We start from the raw sequence: 14,821 nt of genomic DNA on the forward strand, positions 1-14,821 counted from the left end.
CCTGAAAGATTCGCTTGGAAAGGCAAAAGAGCCAGCACTTGTTCACCAGGTCTGAACTGCCGACGTTCAGCCCACCGACCAAATGAACGCTTACTTTTCACCGTAGCATTTGAACTGACCTCTTTAGAATGCGTAGCAGGACCTACATGGTTTAACAGTGGTGTTGGCGACACATTTGCCCACACGCGGCCCCCAGCATGCATGTTACCCAGGAGAACATCCACCCCAGCCATCGGCAACGCCGTGCGCAACGCCACTTCCACCTCGCCCTGAACCAGACCACACTCCAGATTGAGTTTGTGTATAGGAGAAGGGATTATGGTCATGCCCATACCACGGCTCAACATGTCACCCCCAGTAGCAGACTGTGCAGAGAATGGCAGGAGAGAGTCAAGCACGTATGTGCCCAGTGCAGCTGTGTCCCGTAGAATTGTCACGGGTACTTTTTCACTGGACCCAGCAAGGGAGACAAATCCCCTCTCCACGAATGGACGGTACGCCTGGTCTACATCGCCGAGACTCCTCTCGTTCCCATGTAAAGGACCTTCCGACCTTGACACCACTGACACCAGCGCAACAGCCGCTGCCGACTTCACCTCCATTTTTTCTCTCTGTTTCAGTGAATAACAGTCTGCTTTAATGTGACCCTTCTTGCCACAATAGTGACATGTTTTGTCACCGTCACGGGCAGCCCAACTTGTCCCGTCCTCCATTTTAAAATTCCTACTGAAAGGTGCGCTGCACCCGCCGTCGCCATGGCTGGATGCGGTGCCCTCCTGATGCGTAATATGGGAGCCCCGTGGTACCCATTCACGGTGCGTCAAGACGTACTGGTCAGCCAAAGCAGCTGCTTCTGCCACAGTTTTAATCTGCTGCTCGGTGATATACGTTGCTATGTGACTGGGAATTGCATTTTTAAACTTCCCGTGAGAATTCTAAATGTGACTGTTTGTCGTCTTTTCTGTTATTCCTAAAGCGCTGACGGTAACTCTCAGGCACCATTTCATACACCTTAAGAACAGCAGACTTAACAGTGGCATAACTTAAACTTTCCGTTACTGATAATGCCGAATACGCCTCCTGTGCCTTCCCAGTAAGCACGCACTGCAGCATCACAGTCCGGTCCGCATCAGGCCACCCTCTCGAATTAGCCAATCTTTCGAAAAGTGAAAAAAACGTTTCAGGCTCCTTCTCACTGAACTTTGGCATCAACCGCAAGCTCTTCACCAAATCAAAATGTTGCCTTTCTGAAGCTACACTTCCTCCTCCTTCCAACAGCTTCTGGTCCATCTTACCTTCCTTGACAAGTTCTACCTTCTCCCTCTGCAGCTTAATTCTAATTTTTTCCATTTCAATTCTCTCTCGCTCTACTTCAACTCTTTCTTTTTCAATTTTAAGCTGTTGTCTGGTCCTCTCCATTTCTAGCTGAATAAGCATCAATGCTTTTTGTTCTGAAAAAGACAGATTTTGGGTTGGTGGCGGCACCGCTGCACCGTCTCCCTCCCCTGTTTCAATACCTGGCAAGATACCCATATCTTCCAAAACAGCACTTAATACTACCTTAATTGTATGTACTTTACGTCTCCTGTCCCCAATGTCACATTTATAATGGTCAGCAATTTCTAGGAGTTGCTCCTTTGTACAGCTTTCCAAAAAATCTTCTTCCGGTGACGCAAAAAATGCATCAATTTGAGCCATTTCACTTATCACTTGAATGTATACTGGACACAGTTAAATAAAACACTGATACAACCTGTAACTGAGTAATCAGGAGCGTCCCCTAGCTGCCTAATCAATTCTTATATAACTCACCCCTAGCTCTTCATGAGGTGTTGCGGGGGTATTTACGCACTTAATATACGCAGGGGACAACGTAATCAGTTGATAATTACGCCGTCAGCCACATACCGTGCTCCCGACAACTGCTACTACCGCGTTCACCCCAACATTACAAAAATACAAGAAAAAAAACAAATCCACGAAAGTTTAAAAACTAACCGTGGCTTATGCCTAACATGGGACAAACAGTAGCTCCTATCTGAATACTCAATTTGTCAGTACCAGTGTGTCAAAACAATTAGTCCATATACATTCAAATCTTTTGTCACAGCTTGGCTCTAGGCCGTGACAAACATTGGGACGGTGACCAGGATGGAGTTATAAATCAAGTACATATTTATTAAACAAAACCTAATAACAAAGAACTAAGGAAGTATGAACAGAAGATAAGGATCCTATGGGGTGTGAAGTCAGTAATCAGTAGTGTAGATGTGGATGTGTGGAGCATGGTGTGGTGCGAGGTGTGTGGATGGAAAGGAAGAACATAATGATAATAACAAGGGCATGGAGAATCAAAGTTGGAGCTGGTGGAGACAGGTCTGCTTCTCTCAGGCTTCTCCTAGAGAACAACACTTGGTTTGCAATAAAACATTTATATATAAAACAACTAAAAAGCACAGTAAAACACACCATTATAAAATGCACTTGTACCAATGCTTCCACATTTGGGAGCGGTATCTTACTGAGCTATGCCTTGGATTTATCATATTGATAATCACCTCATTAAGAGACCCATCAAGTCTACACTTAACTCATTCACTGCCACAATTATTGCTGGCCGCGTTTGCCCACTGCCAGAGATTTTTCATTTAAAAAAAAAAGTACTCAGGAGCCGAGATACAGAATTTTTAAGTTTTAAGTTAACAAGGAAGTGGATGGGAGTGTAGATATTTAAACAATCATATCTCCTTGGTCTTTGGGTCAAATTTGAAAAAAAAACTAAAAAAAAAAAAAAAAAAAAAAAATAACTTTTTTTTAAAAAAGATAAATTACGTTTTTTACGTCAGTGGCAGGATTGGTAAACGGGACAAATTACGTTTTTTACGTCAGTGGCAGTGAATGAGTTAAAACTATAAATAAGGTTTCTCAGGAGAGCCTGAAAGGTGGTTAGACCCGAGTCACAAAAAAGCTGACTAGGCTCCTAGGCTTCCTCAGGAGAATCCTGAGAGCGTCATTATAAGCCACCTTAAGTTTGCGTAAGCTCTCTTTTTTATATTTCACCCATAAAGGGGCAGTATACAAAGGAGTGCAGTATGCTCTAAACAAATTAATTTTAACCTCATCAGAGCAGTAGTGACATTTTCTTACCAGCATATTAGCTTGAGCATACAACATACGTCTCTGTCTGAACATGTCAGCATCATCTTCCATCTTATCATTTATGATATGCCCCAAATATTTACAACTGTTGCACACAGTAAGGGTTTGCCCAGACAAATAGAAAACAGGAAAATTAAGTTTCAGGTCCTCCTTGGTCGTGCAGATCATTACCACACTCTTTTTGGCATTGTACTTCACGTCAAACTGAACACCATAATCGGAGCAAATGTTAAGTAGCTCCTGAAACCCAGCACTACTAGGGGATACAATGGCCAAATCATCGGCATACATAAAATGATTGACCAGGGTGTTACCTATCATGCAACCAGTCCTAGCCCCTCCCAGCTGCTTTGACAGGTCGTCCATATATAGGTTAAAGAAGACAGGGGATAAAAGCCCCCCCTGCCTAACCCCATTGCCTGCACCGAAGGGAGAGGATATACTATTCCCCCATTTCACTCTCATACTTTGTTTGGCATACCAGTAAGCCAGGATGCGTATGATGCATCCAGGCACACCCCTCTGATTAAGTTTGACAAAGAGTTTGTGATGATTAATACGATCAAAAGCCTGAGACGCATCAATAAAACCTATCAGCGTAGTAGAGCCATGTCTTCTGTATGTTTCAACAGCCTCTTTTAAGGCATATATACATAAGTCTGTACTGTGTTTAGCCTTAAAACCAAATTTGTTGTCTGTGGTGGAGATAAAAACACTTATCCTATCCAGTAGGATCCTTTCAAGTACTTTAGACAAAATGCTGGCTAGGGCAATGGGTCTATAATTAGCCATACTCCCAACCTTGTCCCGCCTTGTCCTTAATGACAGGCACTAGGGTGACTGTGAGCATGGAATCTGGTAGGATCCCATAATGTGTTATCAGTCCTGTAAGGCAGATTGACAGCAGTGCAGCAACTCTAGGGCTGGCTAGCTTTAGGTGCTCAGCACTAATGTTATCTATGCCACATGCTTTTTTATCAGATAATTGTCTAATAGCTAGATAGATCTCATTTGGGCTGAAGTGTACTCCACCCTCATCTAACTTACCTATATAATAGGGTTCACTCTTTACACAGTTGAACAGAGCAGCATAATGCTGCCTCCATAACTCAGTTATGTTTTCTGTACCTGAAACACCATCAATATTACAAGGCAGTACTGCTTTAGACCTATTTATATTTTTAACCTCTTTCCAAAAGCCATTGGCATTATTACTTAACAGTTTCCCAGCCATAGAATCAGCTCTCATAGTTTGCTCATGCTTTCCCACAAAACGCACTGCCTGCTTATACATGGCATTAGTTAACTTTTTATACATAAGTTCAGGCCCCTGTATAGGTTTCTCCCAAAATTTTAAAATTTAAATTTTAACACTCATCTTTTATTTACTTTAACTCTCTCAGTGCCACGCCCCGAGATATCCCGAGTTTTTCCCGAGTACCCTCAGTGCCAGCACGAGAAATCCCGAGTTTTTACTTTTGACTGTGGTCGCGCTATACTGTTTATTTTTCATGATCACTTTCGCTTCCTGACTCCTTCAGACTCATTGGGTTCCGGTTTCATGACGCAGATTCCGTTTCCGGTTCTAATTTTTTTTTCCCGCGATCATTTTTGGCCAGAATAGGAAAGGTCACGGTTTTTCACACGGTATAAAAAACAAACGGAGAGGTCCACGTCTACTCTCTTTGGTCTGGGTGACGATCAGTCATCGTAGTCGTGTATCACATCGTAATTTAGCCCGATCAACGATTGTCAAAAATGTCAACATCCGGTTATGACCGGATGTGACGTGAGCCTGTTTGGGAGGGGGCGAGTGAGCAATCAATCAATGTGTCGATTTGTTGCTCTCTACTGGTAGAACTGTATTATGGGTTTAAACACCCAATCAGATCATTTATTTGAATGAAAAATTACAAAATTAAAAAATAAAAATAAACGCAAATTGCTGGCACTGAGGGAGTACTTTATGAAAATACTCTTGGCACTGAAAGAGTTAATTACAATCTAAAACATAAACCTTGGTTGTAAAAAAAGAAAGTTGTCCTTTAACGTACTGGAGCTATGACATCCCACTTTTCACCATTTTCAATAAAACACACCAGTTAATGACCCTCACAGTGTTGATTTTGACAACATGTTGATTCAGTTTTAGTCATAGTCTTTGAATCAAATTCCATTTAGTTTCAGTCATATTTTAGTCATCTGAAATGTTTTACTGTTAGTCTAGTTTTAGTCGACTAAACATCATAAGATTATAGTCGACTAAATCTACAGTTGATTTAGTCGACTAAAATGTACTTTGTCGGTGCCTTGATGGCGTCATAATGGCTGATTTTACACTTGGTTTGCGCTCTGAAAATAGCCGATCTACAAGCTCACAACACGTTGCAGCGCAACGCGTTGTGAGCTTGTAGATCTGCTATTGTCAGAGCGCACACCCGAGCGCAGCTAAACATAAAATGACTTGTCTTTTAGTTCTACTGGATCTCTTCTCCACTAGACTCTCTCTAAACATGTTGTCTAGTTTTTATTTGTTGACGAAATTGTCAATATATTTAGTCTTAGTTTTAGTGATCATAGATTAGTTTATATTTAGTTTTCATCATCACGTCATAGTTTTGGTGGAGGAAATCAACACTGCTGCCTACCCTCTCATGGTAGGCGGTGATGAGCCACAGCTCCATGTCCAGGTTGTTGGTTCTCTTCTCCATGCCGAGGAAGAGGAGGAGGTTGTCGTGCTTCATCCCGCTCACGCTGAAGATGTCGTACTCGTTCTGCCACGACAGCTTGTCCTGAGAGACACAGAGGAGGACAGTATGGTCATTACTACGGATTTAAAAGGCATTGGTATTATTATGTTTATGTTTATTCAGCTTATCCTCCTGGGGGAAAAGAAGAGAGAAATACACCGATGGGTTCATATTTCTGGACTGGACTGTGCTGCATGATGAAACATATATATATTTGGAATATTTCATATCAACAAAATATCAACAAATCTTGTAGGGGGGGGGGGGGGCGGGGGGTCTCTGATCATAACATGTTTTCAGATGGGGGTCCACGGACGAATCTGGGGGTCCTTGACATGAAAATGTTTGAGAAGAACCACTGGATTAACAACATTAGACAACAAGCCCAAATAAGCAACTACACTTGAGAAACAAGCCCCCCCCAAAAAAACACAACCACCAATATTTACAAGCAACTATATACAGTCAAACAAGCCCAAAGTCACTTATAGTAAGCAGACCTGGCAACGCTTTACTATAACGCTGTCTTTAAAACCAGGAGGACAAACAATGCTATAATACTACGATATTTACAATATCCAAACCTCTAGCAAGGTTTACGTTATGCAGACATTGGCCCAATACAATCTTAAAGCTGCACTACGCAACTTTCCTCTTCTGCACCGGATTTGAACCCGGTTTCCTGCTGAAATGTTTGCCATTGAGCTAATAGAGCCGGCCTGCTTGCTCAGGGGATAAATTGAATCTTGACCATCAGGTCATAATTGGTGTCAGATCCTGTGTCTAGGTGAGACACAATCTAAACGTCTCAATAGAAGAGCAGGGAGACAAAATATAATTATCCTCAATTATAATAATTATATAATTATTATATAATAATAAGTTATATTGTATTAACAACATACACAGGTTCTCACAGCCTACCTGAGGATGGAGGAGGTTCTCACAGCCTACCTGAGGATGGAGGAGGTTCTCACAGCCTACCTGAGGATGGAGGAGGTTCTCACAGCCTACCTGAGGATGGAGGAGGTTCTCACAGCCTACCACCTGAGCAGGCTGTTGATGGAGGAGGTTCTCACAGCCTACCTGAGCAGGCTGTTGATGGAGGAGGTTCTCACAGCCTACCTGAGCAGACTGTTGATGGAGGAGGTTCTCACAGCCTACCACCTGAGCAGGCTGTTGATGGAGGAGGTTCTCACAGCCTACCTGAGCAGGCTGTTGATGGAGGAGGTTCTCACAGCCTACCTGAGCAGGCTGTTGATGGAGGAGGTTCTCACAGCCTACCTGAGCAGGCTGTTGATGGAGGAGGTTCTCACAGCCTACCTGAGCAGACTGTTAATGGAGGAGGTTCTCACAGCCTACCTGAGCAGACTATTAATGGAGGAGGTTCCGCGGTCGATGCTCCTCAGGACGTCTCCGGTCTTGCGGCCCAGGTGCCAGCGTAGCGACAGGGAGTGCAGGTGGCCGAACAGACACAGCTGGACCACGCGGTTGGTGTACTGCTGCACCCGAATCCACAGGAAGGAGCGCAGGTTGCTGACGAAGCCGGACGCACCTGGACACACGGACACGACCGATGGAGTCAAAATGATTTGAACGGTATCATCCTCACAATAATGTGACAGGTGTCCCAAGTACTGAAATATACAAAAAATAAGGTTTTATAATAACAATAGTGTTTATTTTAACTGTACCTGCCCCTCCACCCTGCAGGAACTTGAACAGGACGTAGATGCACACAGTGGTGGCCAGAGAGTTCCAGCTGCTTCCATCCGTCAGCTCGTTCACTGAGAGAGAGAGAGGGAGGGAGAGAGAGAGAGCCAGAGGGGTCCTCAGATGATTATCTTAATGTGCAACATTGTTTTCTCACTCACCAGTAGACAAACCAACAGTACAAGTAGTATTCAGGGTATCTGCACATTTATAAAGTTACAATTGAAGGACTTTTAAGACCTTTTTTAATACCTCTAAAATGAAATAATAAAAAGTATCCAACAAACTATACAATAAAATGTGGTCAAACAAATTGGCCAAATTGTCAAATATTACCTTGACAACATTTTTGAAAATAGCCAAGTGCTTGTCAGTTTGCCTGAGTTTAGGAACCCTCGCCCTAAAAGAGGGAAGGGAGACAGGGTATTGACTTGGATACGTTTCGGGCACCATAGCTGTCAAACGGACAGAGTCATGTGAGGTTCCCACATGACTTCCGAGCACAAAGCGCCCCCAGTGCCCGGAGCTCAAAAAGATGATATCATAAACAATCAAATGCTAAAAAATGTTGTTCAACCCACGTGGTTAAGACACAACTGTCCCTCAAGCGTGTAAGGCCATGTCACACCAATGCAACTCCTTACAACTGCCACTGGGGATAGTGGTTGCAAGTAGTTGCATGTTGCAAGGAGTTTTACTTTTACTCCACTACAATTATTTGAAAACTTTCGTTTCTAGTTAGTTTGTAGATTTTGATTATTATTACAAAACATACATTAACCACTTCAGCCCAATATACATTTGGGCCATTTGAAAATAGCAGATCTACAAGCTCACAAAGTGTTGCATCGCGACCCATTGTGAACTTGTAGATCTGCTATTTTCAAAAGATTTGTATACATTTTATACATTTGGAAACGTGTGATATAGCCTATATTCTTGTAGTAGATGTGCACATAGAAACCATCTCTCACCTATATTCTTGTAGTAGATGGGCACAAAGAAACCATCTCTCACCTATATTCTTGTAGTAGATGGGCACAGAGAAACCATCTCTCACCTATATTCTTGTAGTAGATGGGCACAAAGAAACCATCTCTCACCTATTTTCTTGTAGTAGATGGGCACAAAGAAACCATCTCTCACCTATATTCTTGTAGTAGATGTGCACAAAGAAACCATCTCTCACCTATATTCTTGTAGTAGATGGGCACAAAGAAACCATCTCTCACCTATATTCTTGTAGTAGATGTGCACATAGAAACCATCTCTCACCTATATTCTTGTAGTAGATGGGCACAAAGAAACCATCTCTCACCTATATTCTTGTAGTAGATGGGCACAAAGAAACCATCTCTCACCTATATTCTTGTAGTAGATGGGCACAAAGAAACCATCTCTCACCTATATTCTTGTAGTAGATGGGCACAAAGAAACCATCTCTCACCTATATTCTTGTAGTAGATGTGCACAAAGAAACCATCTCTCACCTATATTCTTGTAGTAGATGGGCACAAAGAAACCATCTCTCACCTATATTCTTGTAGTAGATGGGCACAAAGACGTTGATGGCCCTCTCGGCTCCCAGCAGACACAGGCAGAGCATGACCAGCAGCTGGAGGAAAAGGTTTCCTCTGGGCCACATGTAGGGAAGCAGCAGACGGACCTTCTCTCTGAAGCCCTGCCAGGTAGACTGGTTGTCCTCTGCCCCACCCAGCAGGGCCTGGCAGAGACACATACATAAGAAATACATGTAAAGGTTGTAACACACGGCAAGCGGTTCACGCGGGCGTTACCGGATCAGCGGTGATCGTGCCGCGATCATTGTTGTTTTGTCCTCCTGCGCGGTGCGGTGAAAACAAAAGCTCACCACAAACCAGCTCGTGCCGCCCGCGAGCGCGTGCACAAACCAGCACGCGCGCGAAAGTTTCACAGGACCGCGCACGCTCGCTCACCTCACCGCCCCTCAACTTCACCCGTAGTGATTCTGAGAAGGAGAGGACAGATGGATCACATCTCCTTCTCTAAAACCCCTATAACTCCGGAAAACTTTTCCAAAAACGGCTCATTTTGTATGCACGATCGCTCCGCCATTGTTACTCGCGTGAGAGATGTTATCGTTCCAGGCGTTAGCCAGGACCATCGGGCAAAATGGAGGCATGCTTTTTTTCACATGGAATGCACGTCGTGGAGTAAACAGCGCTGCGCAGCACAACGGTGAGATTTCGGCACCGAACGTAATCCGTTATTATAAAATGCTGGCACCCAATGTGATAAGAATGAGACAATCAAGGGTTATTTTATCTTTTTGGAACTCTAAAAACTGGAGAAAGCGGCTGCAAAGTTCCACTGACAAACTATTATACCACAAAAAAAGAAAAGTAGATAATGACTTAAATGTTCATTTTTGGGTGCATTATTCCCTCTATACTGATTATTAACAACACATTGAGTGCCAAAGTTTTTTTTTAGAAAGGGTACAGCTGGCAGTTTTTAACCATTTTTGTACCTTTTTCCAAGTAGTCACAAAATATTTTCAGTGATCACCGTCCTCACGGTGATCCCCTCATTACACACACACACACACACAGGGGTCTCGTAGAATCGGGGATTTTTTTTTAAAAACATTCGGTGATCCGTTCTATAGTTGCAGCCAGTTGAAAATAGTCAAAAATACATAGTAAAAAAGTACACAGGAGCCGAGATACAGGCTTTTAAAGTAATAAGTTAACCAGGAAGTGGATGGGAGTCTAAATCTTCGAAAAATTATATCTCCTGATGCTGTGAAGGAAAAGATATATATATATATATATATATATATATTTATTTTTATTTTTTAAACGGCCATAGACGTTTTTGGCACTCAATGTGTTAAAACTAAAACGACTTACATTTGGAATGTATTATTGTGACACAAGTACCATGCACTGTCTATATGAAGCTGCTAGGAGTGTGTGTGTGTGTGTGTGTGTGTGTGTGTGTGTGTGTGTGTGTGTGTGTGTGTGTGTGTGTGTGTGTGTGTGTGTGTGTGTGAAGAAGAGTGTGCCGTTGCCAGTTACTGCCCTCACAGAGTACAAAACACTGACGTTGGCCTACAAAGCAACCAAAGGTGTGGCACCCCTGTATCTTCAAAGCCTGATCCAACCCTACAACCCCTCCCTGCTCACTCAGATCAGCTCACACAGGGAAGCTGTCAGAACCTTCGCTAAAACACCCGGGACAACGCTCCACACGTCCCAGACTCTTCTCCCTTCTGACTCCCAAACTGTGGAATGAACTCCCCATTGCAGTTAGAACTGCTGACTCACTCACCAATCTTCTGCTGTAATCTGAAGACTCACCTCTTCAGACTCCACCTTAACCCGTAGCACTTGCCCTAGCCTTGACTACCTTGCAGGATTATGCAAAGGCTAAAATGTAACTTAGATAGCATGTTATGTAGACAGATGGTCATTGTTGACCTGGCATCCTATAGTGTGTATAGTTTCAATGTAGGCTGATGATTGTTTCTTGGTTTACGTATGTATTAGTTATTAGATTATTGGTTTACTTATGTGTTACTTTATTATTAGATTACTATTATTGTAGTAGCATTTGATGTATTATGATGTATTATCTTGTGTCCTTGCTTACTGTAAATCGCTCTGGATTAAGAGAAAACTAAACTGTGTGTGATTACCTGTCCGTCATGCTCGACATCGCGCTCGTCTTCATTGATTAGCAGCATGTATGGTCTCCGTGGCAAGAGTGTGCCGGTGCCAAGGTAACGCATCAACCACAGAGCAAAGTGGACCTGAAGACAGAGACATTTACACCATCAACCACAGAGCATAGTGGACCTGAAGACAGAGACATTTACACCATCAACCACAGAGCATAGTGGACCTGAAGACAGAGACATTTACACCATCAACCACAGAGCAAAGTGAACCTGAAGACAGAGACATTTACACCATCAACCACAGAGCATAGTGGACCTGAAGACAGAGACATTTACACCATCAACCACAGAGCATAGTGGACCTGAAGACAGAGACATTTACACCATCAACCACAGAGCAAAGTGGACCTGAAGACAGAGACATTTACACCATCAACCACAGAGCATAGTGGACCTGAAGACAGAGACATTTACACCATCAACCACAGAGCAAAGTGGACCTGAAGACAGAGACATTTACACCATCAACCACAGAGCAAAGTGAACCTGAAGACAGAGACATTTTTAAAAAAATAGCAGATCTACAAGCTCATAGTGTGGCACGCCCGGTAAAAACATGAATCGGCCTGTTATAGCACCACCATGAGGGCGATTTGAAAATGTTCAAATGGCATTTCTTTCTCGACCTAGTGGGAATGTACGTGCAAAATTTCACGGAAACCGCACGCTGTGTTCATGATTTGAGGCATTTTGTTCAAAACGGAGCACTCCTGTTCACAGACACACACACACACACACACGGACACATGGACAGACGGATGGACAGGGTGCAAAACAGTCTCCGCCAGGCCTTTGACAATCAGGTTATGATCAAGTATAATAAATTAAATGCAAGACTTATCAGGAGGCAGATTATGTTTATTTTAACTTAGTGGACGTCATGAACCAATAAGAAGCAAAGGTTACCGTGCATGAACCAATAAGAAGCAAAGGTCACCGTGCATGGGAACTTTATCAGCACTAAGTCTGTTTGGAGCAAACGCACTGTGGGAGGAGCAATAACCCATCATCTCCTGTATCTGATTGGTTAAAGGAAATGCACTGGGGGAGTGAAACGGTTTGACTGGGCAGTGACTCAGCGAATCTACAGTAGGCCCGTTCTTCTCATTGTATGACTCATGCTTTTTTTGTCTTGTCATTACTCCCATGTCTCACACACACACACACACACACACACACACACACACACACACACACACACACACACACACACACACACACACACACACACACACACACACACACACACACACACACACACACACACACACACACACACACACACACACACACACACACACACACAGCTTAAAGAAATAATCATCCTTCCGTCCGGTTGTAAACACATTTTACAGTAGCTCATAAAGAGCAGATACTGCAGAATTGAGACTGAGTTGAGTTTGGCCATGAAACACACACAAAGTACACACTCTGGCCATGAAACACACACAAAGTACACACTCTAGCCAGCCTTATCAGTGAACAGCATTAAATCAAATAACTTAAGAACTTGCTATTCTGTTTGACAGCAATAAAGTATATATATATATATATATATGTTTTGTCACAATCTTATGATTAGATAGATACAACCACAATCCTATAGCATTTGATTGGCTCAAATCTTGCAAAATGGACCAGCAAGGTAGAACAGAGTAACCCATTTAGACCTGTGGCCCAGGCTACAAAGTGAGATATATTTGGCCGTGGACCCCATCTGAAAATGTTCTGTAACCCCCCCCCCCCCCCTCCTGTGTAAGGCCCTTCTCTCTCACCTGTTGCTGGGGGTCTTCCAGAGCCCACCACCAGTGAGGGCTGAACCAGGAAACAAAGGCCAGGTTCTCTGCACAGAAGGCCAGGGCCCAGAAGAGCAGCAGAGCGGCGCTGTGTCCTCGGGTGCGGTCCATCACCAGCACCCTGCGTCTCTCCACCCTGAGCAGGACCACGGCCCAGACCCAGCCCAGCGCCGAGAAACAGCCGTACAGAAGCACGTAGCCGGGCAGCTCCCCTCCACTGCAAAGCATGGAATAAAGAGAAATAAACAGCCGTACAGAAGCACGTAGCCGGGCAGCTCCCCTCCACTGCAAAGCATGGAATAAAGAGAAATAAACAGCCGTACAGAAGCACGTAGCCGGGCAGCTCCCCTCCACTGCAAAGCATGGAATAAAGAGAAATAACGTCTCATGACTGAACCATTCTGTTAGCATCACCCCATACAGTATCACAAAAAATGTAATATCAGTATCGAAGCGATATCAGAATAATATATCGGGGGCCGGACCGCTGACCTAGAGGTCCGGGCACCTGACAGCGCACCGCGGGTTCGAGTCCCGTTCTTGGCGGTCTTTGCTGCATGTCTCTCCCCATCTCTCTCCTCTGTTTCCTGTCCATCTATACTATAAAACTATACATAAAAGGCAGAAAAGGCCCCAAAAATATCTTTTAAAAAAAAGAAAGCCATTGCTTTTCCAAATTGAGTGTTTATATGCCTTTTCCAGAATGGACAAAAATAAGATTTTTATTTTTTTGTACAGAATGACATCATATCGGTTTATATGGTTATCGGCCATAACAGCAATTATTATATCAGATATCACTCAACTCACCATACGATTCGAATCGAATCACGATACTAGATACTGTACTAGGTTCACGATACATTGTAGCTGCACAATAATTGTTAAAGGACAGCTACAAGTTACTAGCCTGGTAAACCCTCCCTCCGGAAATCTCATTTCCATTTGATTCCAGGAGTGAGTCTGGCATGATCGCCCATTCTGCAATATTGGCTGTGGGCTGGAGTTGGGCGGGAGTAATACTGTTGACTGACAACCCCTTCAGCCAATGATCGTTCTTCCCCTTCAGCCAATTGCAGTGCATTTTTACCACCTCCAGAGCTAATGTGACGCAACGGGACTTTTGAGATGGCCATGCCCAAAATAGGTTGCCTTATTCGGATACATGCGTATCACTGCCCGCCCCTGCCGGTTCACTGAATTTTTATTTTTAAATAGGCTCTGTCATGATTAATTGACCACATATATGAAGTTAAACAACTCAATTCTATCCAAACGATATCTTAAAAGTAAATTCCGTGCCTAAAAAAAGAAGTTTGAGAGCGTTTTAAAGCCGAAAATAAGAAGCGAAGGCACTCGCACAAACAACAATGGCTGCCGTTCGTCTTTTGTCGGCTGCACTCAGGCTGCACTCGGCTTCATTCGGGCTCACTCGAACTCGCCACCTGATTGGCCAACTGTCGCTGTCAATCACAGAACGATGAGCGACGACGCTGATAGGCTCGGTTAGTTGGTAATGCGCTAGAAACACCCACAATGGGCGTTCAGGCCAGACTCACTCCTGGAATCAAATGGAAATGAGATTTCCGGAGGGAGGGTTTACCAGGCTAACAAGTTAGTAAAATAATAATAATAAATAGTACAGTAAGAGTATAAAACAGCAACATCAACTGAAGCAATCA

The 14,821-nt window shown here is 43.5% G+C and overlaps 1 protein-coding gene across 2 annotated transcripts in view; it reads right to left on the minus strand.

The window, feature by feature from the left end:
• Window positions 1-5,821: 5,821 nt before the first annotated feature.
• The window catches only part of LOC308081035 (ATP-binding cassette sub-family B member 6-like), a 14,788-nt gene continuing 5,788 nt past the window's right edge, over window positions 5,822-14,821 (minus strand). For both annotated transcript variants that reach the window (XM_080457441.1, XM_080457442.1), the window contains exons 3-8: window positions 13,119-13,356; window positions 11,302-11,415; window positions 9,156-9,345; window positions 7,604-7,696; window positions 7,272-7,464; window positions 5,822-5,951 (exon numbers count right to left, since the gene is read on the minus strand). In XM_080457441.1, the coding sequence (XP_080313567.1) occupies window positions 5,909-5,951; window positions 7,272-7,464; window positions 7,604-7,696; window positions 9,156-9,345; window positions 11,302-11,415; window positions 13,119-13,356 (871 nt within the window). In that variant the 3' untranslated portion in view covers window positions 5,822-5,908. The remainder of the gene's footprint in view (window positions 5,952-7,271; window positions 7,465-7,603; window positions 7,697-9,155; window positions 9,346-11,301; window positions 11,416-13,118; window positions 13,357-14,821) is intronic.

This window comes from Gymnoscopelus braueri (genome assembly GCF_963280865.1).
Source record: "Gymnoscopelus braueri genome assembly, contig: SCAFFOLD_437, whole genome shotgun sequence".
In the NCBI taxonomy this organism is placed as follows: domain Eukaryota; kingdom Metazoa; phylum Chordata; class Actinopteri; order Myctophiformes; family Myctophidae; genus Gymnoscopelus; species Gymnoscopelus braueri.